Source organism: Amblyraja radiata, chromosome 13 (genome assembly GCF_010909765.2).
Source record: "Amblyraja radiata isolate CabotCenter1 chromosome 13, sAmbRad1.1.pri, whole genome shotgun sequence".
Classification (NCBI taxonomy): domain Eukaryota; kingdom Metazoa; phylum Chordata; class Chondrichthyes; order Rajiformes; family Rajidae; genus Amblyraja; species Amblyraja radiata.
In genome coordinates this window covers 25,119,606-25,132,064 of record NC_045968.1, presented here as the reverse complement: position 1 = coordinate 25,132,064, position 12,459 = coordinate 25,119,606, and the positions used below count along the sequence as shown (strand labels likewise).

Below are 12,459 nucleotides of genomic sequence, written 5' to 3'. Positions count from 1 at the left end.
GCTCATCCTGAAGTTGCACAGCTCAGAAGCTGTGGTGGGTTAAAGGAACATAATGGTAAGGAACTTAAACCGACTATGCCAGTTTGATCTTCCTTTGTCTTTTATCCTCTGATGTTCCATCTTATCAGATTCACTGCACATGAGAATATTCAAAACTATCTTTTAGTATGAAGAAAACATAGCCTGAGCGTGAGAATGACATCACAGCTTCAGTCTGTGGGTGTCACCAGCAAGGCAGTGTTAGTTTCTCAACTGTGGGAGTCTTGCGATGTGCTATTTGGAAGACTTTCACCTTCATGTGCTGTAGCGATGATGCTCTCGATGGAGAATTCAGGATGTTGTTCACCAGTGCTGCAGGAACAGCAATACCTGCCCAGTAAGATTGTGTGCAAGTGATAAGGAAAGTGTCAAGGTGATGATGGGCCAATTCCAGTTGCTCCTCTTACCGTTTCTTGGTACCTGAAATCCCATGGTATGAAGTAAATGTTGAAGAAACCATGAACAATTGCCACAGCGTAGCTGATAAATCACTAAATTACTAGCTATTGGCTGCCTGTGGTGGAGAGGATGGCTGTGGATGGGTGAATACTTGATTTACTAGAGAAGACACTGATCATACAAACTACTTTCCCATTGATGATGTAGGAAGGCACTGCAGGTGCTGGTTTATACCAAAGATAGACACAAGGTGCTGCAGCAACTCAGTGGGTTGCATCTCTCTCTGCCAGTCTGAAGAAGGGTTCTAACCGGAAACATCACCTGTTCCCTTTCTCCAGAAATGCTGCCTGTCCCGCTGAGCTGCTCCACCTTGTCTATCTTCCCTTCGATGATGTTGCTTTGAGTTTTATTGTAATTGTACACCTCCCGACCACCCCCCCCCCCCCACTTTTCGGTACAACAGACAAGCGGTGGTTATATTTAGAAGGAAGTAATTTGACCCAATGACTTAATGCCACCTCTTCAGACCATAACTATTAACTCACCACGTTTCCCTGTAACTTATTCTCCCCAAGATTACTCCAATTACCCCAAAATTCTACAATTCACCGAAGCACTAAGAACAATTTAACGTACAAACCCACCTGTTTTTGAGATGTGAGGAGAGCGGAGAATGCGCAAACAACACAAGAGGTCAGGATTGAATCCAATGTCGGAGCTGTGTGGCTCTAGCTCTACAAGCTGCACCACAGTGTGCCCCATCCGACATATGAGTCCATAGGTTTACCGAAAGACTGACGAGCCTTGTGCTTTTTGACGATCAAGGGAAGATGATGGGAAGACAACTCCCAGCCCTCTATCTATAGGCCTAGTTATCTTGAGTTATAGGTATCGTTTACTCATAATATCTCTTAAAAAGCTTATATGACATGACTTGCTAAATCCATAACACCTCCCTATTCTTCTTGTCCAAAATATTTTACTTAGTAAAAATACAACAGTTTCTTTAAAAATATCTCAATTCTTTTCTTCAAATGTTTTATAATTCTTTATATTTCTGTATTATCACCTTTATATTTATCAAATATCTCATTTTTAAACCATAATGGCCTGTGTTCTCTTAGAATATATTTTGCATGTATTTACCCATATCTACCCCATATTAGCCACAACTGCACATCATTCATTCATTCACTTATTTCATCTTTACACCATAATTAACCCATAGCGTACCTGGACAGCTTGATGAAAATTTGTTGTGTGAATGAAGGAAACAAATTGTGTACGGGCCTGACGTGGAAATATATCATAATTCTTTCACTGAATATATATCTCCCAACCCGGCAACAATATTGGAGAACTTTAGTACACAGTTTGCAAAGATTCAAGAAGATAGCTCACCGCAAACCTTCTCGATGACAACCAGAGTTGGGCAGTAGATGCTGTCCCTGCCTATGACATAATGTTAAAAAATGACACGAGGGATGTATCTAAATTATCTTCCTATGTTATGTCCCAGCTAACCTCTGGGGAATTTAAGTCACTCACAACAGCGAATAACAAACACAACTCTTTCCTCCAAAGCAACCCCCCATTTTATTTCTATCTTTAATCAACTATCTTTAGAAATGGAAACCTGGTCCATTTTGATTTCAGAACTCAATCATTCACATCACTGAGAATTTTCCCTTCAGTGTTTGCACTGCCATGTTTAGTTAATAAAGCCATTCAATCCTATTTCCTCTCATCTCCCCTGAAATTATTCTGTCTGGCACATTTAGTTGCAGCCTCCAACGCATCAACATTGCATCCCTTATTTTCCTTATTCTTTGCTTAACCTCTCATCTATTATGCTGTAAAGCAACGAGTATTAGACCTTCCCACTACATTGCGTGCTGTGATTCTTGCATGTGCCTTTAAAGACAGTGGTGCCGTTTACATGCTTTGGAATGCATCGCGTGCTGTGGCAATCGAGTGATATCAGACTGAAGCGTGGTATCATGTTCATCATCGCTGAGCTTTCTTGGCACACAAAGATATCACAAACTTGCAGGGCTGGACAACTCCATCTCCACAGGCAGACGGTAACATTTGCTCTGGTTTTCGTGAGCTTGCTAGACAAAACAACTCGCTATTTACAAACATCATTGAATTTTGCCTCCAGTTCCCCCCACATTTTCATGGTCTTCTTTTTGTTTTTTACTGATTGGATCCCAACCTCTAACTAAGTGTCCCTGCCTGACCTGCATCCAAACCTTTGATAAGGCTGCTGCTTGTCCATAATTGAACGCATAAACTCTATGAGCTGGAGCCAAAAGCCTTCACAATCTTTGGTCCATATCAAATGAATGGGACTTCTCATGGCCTGATCCACAGGTCCCTCATTCTACCAGGTCTAACTATTAGTGGTCAGACCTCTCCTTCTCTGCTGTTAGCTGTTAATTGTCTCCCATCTCTTCTAGTCGCCCCAATACATGAAGGAAGTGGAAAAGCTTTGGAAAGGGTGCAGAGGAGGTTTACCAGAATTATACCTGGATTAGGGAGTATTAGCTACAGGGACAGGTTGGACTGGCTGAGATTGTTTTCTCTGGAATGCTGGAGATTGAAGGGATACCTGATAGAATTATATACAATTTTGAGAGGGATAGATAGGGTAGACAGTCAGAACCTCTTCCTCTAAATGGAAATGTTTAATACCATAGGACATAGCTTTAAGGTGGGTGGGTCAAAGTTTTAAGGAGATTCGCAGGGCAAACTTTTTACACACAGTGGTGTACGTCTGGAATGTGCTGCTGGCAGTGGAGGTGGATATGATAGTGGCATTTAAGAGACTTTTGGATAGACACATGAATATGCAGGGAATAGAAGGATATGCATTAGGTACAGGCAGATAGGAGTTGGTTTTGTCCTCATGTATGGTACGGATATTGTGGGCCAAAGGGCCTGATCCTAGCGGAGTCAGGGGATATGGGGAGAAGGCAGAAATGGGGTACTGATTGGGGATGATCAGCCATGATCACATTGAATGGCGGTGCTGGCTCGAAGGGCCAAATTGCATACTCCTGCACCTATTGTCTATTGTCTATGCTGGACTGTTCTATGTTCTCTGCTACTTCTCACCAATCCTTATGAACACAGCTTCTGAGTGGTTCCTATATTCTACCATCAGCTTCTTTCTCTCCCCCCCCCCCCCCCCCCCCCCCCCCCCCACTCCACTCTTTGGACGAACCCTCTTCTCCCAGCCTTCACCTCATTCCTCTTTTCCTCTCAGTTCAGTTTAGTTTATTGTCACGTGGATCCAGGTACAGTGAGAAGCTTTTGTTGCGTACCATCCAGTCAGCGTAAAGACAATACACAATTATAATCGAGCGATTTACAGTGTATGGATACATGATGAGGGAATAATGTTTAGTGCAAGGTAAAGCCAGCAATGTCTGAACAAGGATAGTCCAAGGGTTACCAATGAGGTAGATACAGTTCAGCACTGTTCTCTGGTTGTGGTAGAATGATTCAGTTGCCCGATAACAGCTAGGAAGAAATTGTCCCTGAATCTCAATGCCGCTAACCTCACCTCTTACCCGCACCAACACCCTCCCCCACCCCAACCGTCCTGGAACCGTGGTTTCCAGACAATACAGTACTATAGTTCCACCCAAACATTATAGCTGCCTGTACTCTGACATTGGCAAGGTTAAAAAAAATAGTGAATGATACAAACCCGACCAAAATGGCCAGTGGGACAATATGAGGTTGAGGGAGGAAATGAAAGGACAAAATGGGCTACTGAAGACCTGAACGAGAGAAGAACGAGAGGAATATGGATCTTTAGAAAGAATATGTAGATCGATGAAAAGAACCAGTGCAAATAAAAGAGAAGAGAATCAAAAGTTAAAGAACCTTTCTATCAGGAGCTTACCCCTGCTTTACTCCCACCTATCCATTGCTCTACGTATAAACCAAAGAATGCTTGCTTACTTTCATGCTGTTCTCTGTTATTTTATCTGTAAGGAATCCTAATGTTTCAATTGCACCATTGCTTACAACTGTTTCCTTAGTTCCTTAGAAGCACAATCCTTTTACGCTTTTGAAGTGCCTAAAAGGTCCAAGATCTGGAAGAGTGGAATCTAACCCAATAAACCCAGCGTCAGATGTAACCCAATAACTCCCAGTGTACAATCTAACCCAATAAAACCCAGAGTAAGATGTAACCCAACAACACGCAGCTTTTCACAATCGCCTGCCTGTGGCTCAGTCACTCAGATTCTCTAACACTCTGTACATTCACGCACTTGCACACTAATTTATTTACCTGCGGGTTTTGCTCTGTTGCACACTCACCCGAGCCATACATCTCCTCGTGTGCATACACGGTCACTTATTCACACTCTCGCTCGTTGTCACACTCACTCACCTGCGGGGTCACCTACCTGCTGACTGCCTGGTACATTTATTATTTGGTCCAGACTTTTCTCGGTTGGCAGAGGTTTCCGCCCCATGGTTCTCACCGGACTCCGATCGGGATGCACCAACTTAAACAGTACAAAGTCGACACACAGTGTAATGGTCAGGAGCACATGGAGTGACGTTGCCATCTGTCTTCGTGTGTTCTACTGCCAACAGCAGGAGAGATATAAGGAAGCATAAAATATTGTGAATGTAAGTTTTTTTCTTTGCCTTGGAGTATGGATTGGGTTCGCGTCACCTCCTCCGAACAGGAGATTGTAGATCCAGCTTACACCAAGGGTTGCAGTTCCTTCCAGAGAGAAGCAAAGTTGAACCCCAAAGTCAAGAGCTTCCCTCTACATGCTGTTGCTTCTGAACCACAGCCTCCAATGTTGCAGAGGCAGGAAAAAGGATGAATCTGTCTCACAAGGTAGATGAGGTCCCTTGGTGTTATTCGATTTCCTACATGCGTGGGTTGATTGTTCCTCGCCTGCTATTTGTGGGCCAGGTCTGACTGTATCTTTGGATAAAACGTTGAAGAGTCCTGATCCCTTCCTGCCTTAAAGAAGAGCGTTGGGGAGACACTCCGATAGCAAACTCAGTCCAAGCAAATAAACATTTATATCAAAATTTCTATCCAGGAAATCTGGAGGGAGCATTACTTTGAGAATAAATCTTCGCTGTGAGGTGATGCTGAGTCGCTCGCCGATTTCCAGCTGCTGCCTGCTCCTCCGCTTACTCCTAGCTGCATGTGCTGTCTTTGTATATTCTGCCTTCCATCTCCTTCAGCTGAATGTGTAAAGGTTTCTCTCTCTGCCTCTTGTGTAAATATCTGATCTTCTGTCAGGCTGATGCTCAGGGTCCCGCCTCAGCCTTGCCAGACAACAACAGGCTGCTTCTCATTCCACACCTACTCCAGGCTGCAGAACTTAACTCTGTCACAGCCACAGTCCTCATCAACACCGTTCCTCGGCATTTCTCGGCTCCAGAAAGCACCCACTGGGTTACACTTTATTCCCACTCAGCACCGTGTGATTGAACTGTGCCGTGTTTATGTGTACATTGCAACTGGGTTAAAAGGAGTGATTCAGTGGTGTCTGCTGCTGTGGAGCTGGTGTGCCCCTCGGTTATGAATCTTGGATCGTACACATTAGATGAAAACATCGATTCACTCCCATCTGTACAGTTTAATGTCGGCTGCACAAATGGCTGTGTCGCTGGATTGGGGCAGAACGCAGTCCAGAGTTGTCGCTACTACCGTGATAATACAAGGCTCCACTGAAGGGTCGTCAACATTAGTTGTGGGGCTTCACCTGACCACATTGCTGGGAAGGTGAGCCATCAGTTCTCCTCCAGAGAAGTGACCTCTTAAATTTCAGTCATTACTTGTGGCATAATGGTCATTTAGGGCAGCTACCTCACAGTTTCAGTGACCCGGGTTCAATATGGATAGATTCGTGCTTAGTATGGGTGTCAGGGGTTAAGGGGAGAAGGCAGGAGAATGTGGTTAAGATGGAAAGATAGATCAGGCATGATTGAATGGTGTAGACCTGAAGGGCCGAATGGCCTAATCCTGCATCCATCACTTATGAACATGAATAGGGAGGGACCTCCATGCGTTTGTGTGTCATTTGCTCACTCCTTTCATGACAACATGGTTTTCCTACAGGTTCTCCAGTTCATCTAAAGGTGTGTAGGATGGTAAATATCCCCTAGAGTGTAGATGAGAGGTAGAGTCTGGTAGGAGTTGATGGGAATGTGGGAGAACAGATTACAGGGAAAATAAATGGGGATTGGGACTGTTTCATGACCCAACATAAACCCAATGGGTCAAATGGACTCCTAGATCGTAAGGAAATATAGAAACATGATCAGCCACATCTCCTCCCTCCCTGCCGGTGTCCTCAGTACTTCCCATCATTTATCCGACATTAACCATCAAACCCATTCAGAAGCCTCTCTGTATCCACCCTGCATGGTCCTTTCTCCAAGTTCTCTTCACCTCCTGGTGATCCTCCCTCTCAGCCTCCCTATCACAGTCCTACCACCTTCTACCAAGGTGGGCAGTGGAATTCATAGAGGAAAGACCTTTTCCACTAAGCTTGATGTCTTAAGCATTATGTGCGATTGGAATATTAGTGTTCCCCACCAGTAAGTTAAACCAAAAGTTACTGTAGCCCATCGTTTTGGAGTCTTTAAGTTAATGGAGTCTTTAAGTGATGGATTTTTGCTCATGCACAGTTTATACTAAATTGAAGGGATGAATAAGTCCCATCTGATGCTCCTCTTTTCAGAATCTAAAGAGTAGGCATATTTTTGCCACTTCATTTTGCCATTTAATTAAATCATGACTGCTTTTTGACCTCAGCTTCTCCTTCTTACCTGATTCTTGTAGCACTTGATTCCTTTGCAGTCCTAAGTGCTTTTATATATTTCCACAGAGTCTCCATGTAGACAACGAGACACAGGAAATGCAGATGTTAGATTCTTAACAGTGCAGTCTGAAGAAGGGTCCCAATCTGAAACGTTGCCAATCCATATCCCCCACCTGACCCGCTGAGTTACTCCAGCACTTTGTGTTTTATATATAGTCACAATGTGGTTTCATAAATTTCCTGTACATTTGCAGCAAGATTTCCTTCCACCTCCTTCAAGGTCTTTTGTCTTCTGATTAGTTTCTCTCTGTCAACTTTCACATACAAAAATCTGTAGATCCCTTTGAGCACTGATGGTGGTTATTACATGCCACATAAAATATATAACGTTTGATCTGTGAAGCTGTCAGTGGAATGGTGTATTATTTCTTCTGTATTTGGTCACCAAAATATAAATCTTTTGACTAGAGTTAGCAAATATCCAGCAGCACTAATTACTTTGTTAGGGAAACTGCGTGCAGACAGATCTTTCTGAGCCTAACGAAGGAGATTGAACTCTTTAACTATTGAACATGTTGATATTTCTCACAACATAGAAGGAGACCATTCAGCCTATTGAGTCTCTGCGGGCTCTCATAACAATCCCATCAATCCTATTCCCTCACTTATTTTCCTGCAACTTATTCTTTCTCATAATGAATCGTAGGGGTTGGACAGGCTAGATGCAGGAAGATTGTTCCCGATGTTGGGGAAGTCCAGGACAAGGGGTCACAGTTTAAGGATAAAGGGGAAATCCTTTAGGACCGAGATGAGAAAAACATTTTCCACACAGAGAGTGGTGAATCTCTGGGATTCTCTGCCACAGAAGGTAGTTGAGGCCTGTTCATTGGCTATATTTAAGAGGGAGTTAGATGTGGCCCTTGTGGCTAAAGGGATCAGGGGGTATGGAGAGAAGGCAGGTACAGGATACTGAGTTGGATGATCAGCCATGATCATATTGAATGGCGGTGCAGGCTCGAAGGGCCGAATGGCCTACTCCTGCATCTATTTTCTATGTTTCTAGGTTTCTATGTAGAGCCTGGAGGGGTGTTATAGAACAATAATGTATGACTTTATGACTGAATAACTCTATAACAAGTCCACTGACCCGATTCTGATTCTCCTGTCAGCTATCTACTCTTCATGGCATATTTCAACCAATTAACCTACTGACTGATGTCTCTTTTGGAATAAACAGACAACCATTTGGAAGAAACAGCCAACCAATGGAAATACACAGTCATGGGGAGAATGTGTAAATTACACAGACATCTCCTGAGATCAGGAACAAGGCCAGTGTCCCAGAGCAGTGAAGCAACAGAGCTAACCAGTGTACTGTGGGCATTTGGGCAGGATTCAAAGCTGAAACCCTCCTGTGCACATTCTGAGGACATCACATCACCGGACCCAGAGACACGCTTAGCTACTAATCCACACGACCGTTGGGACACCAAGAAAGGCAGAGGTGTAGTGTTGATAGGACAACCAGGAGTGAAGGTAGAAGAGGGGCTGAATTCTCAATGCAAAATACAACAAGCTTGTAAATCTGTCAGAACTATAAATCAAGCAAAGGTTATTAACTTCTGTCCAGGAAAAAAATCTTAGGTATCATGTTGCAAAATGCAGAGATCCTTTAAGAATCCACTTTTGATCAGTCAAAAACTTTTTCCCAAATACTCAATAGGAAAAACAACCAGCACAGGGCTGCTATTACTGTCTCTACTCCTGAGGGTTCTGCCAAATGGGTCAAAAAAATTTTTGAAGCACTATTAGAGGATTTGCATCCAGAAATGTACCCTAGAACCGGACTTGCTTAGCTCTCAATAGGACCAAGCTGTACTGAATGCAGCTACCAAAATCCATCTACTCTAACCCGTTTTTCCATCTCACACTCACATCAACTCCCCCTGGTTCTCCTGTTACCGACCACTACATTAGGTGTAAATTACAGTCATCTTTTAACCTGTCAACAGCACAATGAATTCTGTGGAACTCATTGCCACAAAAGGCTGTGGATGGATATTGTTAAGGCAGGGATAGATAGATTCTTGATTAGTACGGGTGTCAGGGGTTATGGGGAGAAGGCAGGAGAATGGGGTTAAGAGGGGAAGATAGATCAGCCATGATTGAATGGTGGAGTAGACTGGATGGACCGAACGGCCTAATTCTGCTCCTATAACTTATTAACGTTTTGGGATACGGGAGGAAACCATAGCACCTAGAAATCTACACAGAGATCATGAATCATACAAAGGTGTAGGAACTCAACACAAAGGTTGTCATCAAATCTGGTTCTCTGATGATGTGAGGGCTTCGGCAAGATCGGCGATGAATAAGAGGAAGCCCATCCCGTGGGAGGGTGTTCTCATGTACATAGCTCCTCAGTGAGTTTAAGGAAGTCATCCTCCTCCTCAAGGACAGATGGATCATATCAGCATGATTCAGCTCTCGAACAGAGGTTGGGTGGGATCTGCAGATCTGCTCATGTGCGATGGTTCATCATGGTGACTCATCCCTTGCGATCAAAAGCAGACACCCACGTTTCCCTCCGAGTTGCTGCTCCTCTAGAATGCTGCTTTGGTGTCGGCCTACGTTCTGTTTGGTTTTTGCATCATCAGGAGAAGGCCCCTCATTAACCTCTGCATGGAATTATCAGGAGGGAAAGATGGGCAGGGAAGTGCAGTAGGGGACTGGATGATGATGGTATTAGTTTATTATTGTCACATAGGGTCAAAGAGTCATGCAGAATGTACCTAGATACAGTGAACAACATTGTCTTGTCTACTAAGGTTGTGCTGGCACCCTGCAGCATCCTTCAGTGAGAGAGGCTGTGCTGGGCAATGAGCAGCTTAGATTGTGACAAGGAGAGACACCAGGCACTGATGAACCAGTCTGATTCCAGCAACCGGGAATCTGTTGTTGGGACTTGCCAGAGGCATTTGTGTTGCTTCAGAGGATTTGATGAAGGTAACAACTGAGAGGTTTTCATGACCAGGCAGATACAGACGAACATTGACCTGGTCAGCAGATTATTAGAGCTTCCTTGGGGGAATTGCAGGGGATGGCAGAGAGTGTGGAGTACTCCGTGCCCACCTCTAGCTCTCGATTCAGGGGCCACAACCTTTTCCCTGTCACCCAGAGCTCAACAACAACCCCATCACAAAGCACCAAAGGTTAGGTGTAAATTATAGGAAGCAGCTGCCTCATCCTGATCCAGTGAGAGGTCTGTTCTCTACCGCAGGGAAGCAGCTTGAAGCTGTGAGGGAACGGCTGTCCACCACCAGGGAGCAGTTTGATGACCTTACTCGTGAGTGGATCACTGCTCTGGGTGGACAGGTGGATCTTCATGCTCCTAGTTGGTGTTCTGCATGAGGAATGCCACGTTTGACTAGGTCGCTCTCCTATAGGAGCATCAAACGGATTCCAGTTAGCTGACTGGTCATAAGAGGAATATATCTGGTAGATGCACAGAATCTCTTGTATAGAGTAGGGGGATCAAGAACCAGAGGACATAAGTTCAAGGAGAAGCGGAAAAGATTTAATAGAAATCTGAGGGGTAACTTTTTCACACAAAAGGTGGCGGGTGTATGGAACAAGCTGCCAGAGGAGGTAGTTAAGGCTGGGACTATCCCAATGTTTAAGAAACAGTTGAACAGGTACATGGATAGGACAGGTTTGGAGGGATATGGACCAACCGCAGGCAGGTTGGACTAGTGTAGCTGGGACATGTTGACCGGTGTGGGCAAATTCGGCCGAAAGGCCTGTTTCCACACTGTATCACTCTATGAATCTATTACTGTAAGAGCTAAGACAGTAGGGGCCAGACTCCTATGGCTTGGGGTCTATCAGTGGCTAATAACTGGGTCTGGAGGTTGATGTAAGAGTGGAATGGCCTGAGGATTGTGACCCATTTTACTGAGAGTGCAGGTTCAGCCCACTGATGTCCTTCATCTAACCACACCACAGTCTTCAAAGGCAGCACACATGCTCAGTCCTCAGTGAACCATCCCCCAACTGCTCTTTCTCTAGGCCCTGAGCAGCAATCTGAAGTCAGTCCTTGTCGGGCAAGAGCTTCCTGTAAGTCTTCGGGGATATCTGCATGGAGTCAAATGAACCAGCCTTCTAACAGCCAGGCTCCATTCACACAAGGGCACATGACTTGGTACAAAGAGCAAAGTTGGGACTGCAAAAAAAGTGTTCTGATTTTCTGTTATTGTATCATTAAGTATGATTTTGTTGTAGACGGGTCTCAAGGAACTAATATTGTCCAAATTAGACAATTAGACATATAGACAAATTTATTTGTCACATGCACTAACTAAGGTACAGTGAAATGAATTTGCCATGCAGCAATGATGCAATTGAAAAAAGAACACACAATACACAATAGAATTTAACGTATACATCCACCACAGCATTCTTCACTGTGGTGGAAGGCAACAAAATTCAGTCAGTCCTCCTCCTTTGTTCATCCTTGGTCGGGGCCATAAACCCTCCGTAGTCGCCGCTAAGGACGGCTGGATGTACAGGCCCTCTCGTTGGGATGATCGAAACTCTAATGTCGGGATGGTCGAACACACTCCGTGGCTTGGAGTGCCCGAATCGGCCACTTTCTTACCGGAGACCACGGCTTCAGGATATTATAGGTGCAGGACGGCAATCGGAGCTCTTCTCCGGCGAGCCCCAGCAAGATGTCCCAGGCTTCGGCTGATAAGTCCACGCCACACCCGCGACTAGAAGCTCCGCAGACCAAAGCCCCATGATGCCAAAGTCACCAGGCCAGTGATCGGAGCACTCCTTCCTGGCGCCCCCCGGCAAGGGTTCACCCCACTCCGCGATGGAAAAGTCCACACTGCACCCTCTGCTGACGCTCTGGGCCCGACTCCGGGAAAGGCCGCTTCAAACCAAGCTGTTAGGGAGGCAGAGAAGCGACATGGAAAAAGTCGCCTCTCTGTTGAGGAAGTGACTGAAAAACGGTTTCCCCTTTTCTCCCCCACCACCCCCCACATAAGAAATACCGAGAGACACTAAAACAAACATTTGGACGTACTAAAAAAAAACTAAAAAGTTGAAATAACGAACACGCTGCTGGCTGGGCAGCCGACTCGCAGCGCCCCTGACCGACCTGTGCATTCTCATTTAGTGTAATTAGCATACATGATCA

The 12,459-nt window shown here is 44.8% G+C and overlaps 1 protein-coding gene across 2 annotated transcripts in view; it reads right to left on the bottom strand.

The window, feature by feature from the left end:
* The window catches only part of LOC116979728 (erythroferrone-like), a 70,542-nt gene extending 64,800 nt beyond the window's left edge, over nt 1-5,742 (bottom strand). For both annotated transcript variants that reach the window (XM_033031463.1, XM_033031465.1), the window contains exon 1: nt 4,866-5,742. In XM_033031463.1, coding sequence (XP_032887354.1) covers nt 4,866-5,030 — 165 coding nt within the window. In that variant the 5' untranslated portion in view covers nt 5,031-5,742. The remainder of the gene's footprint in view (nt 1-4,865) is intronic.
* Between the last annotated feature and the right edge of the window lie 6,717 nt (nt 5,743-12,459).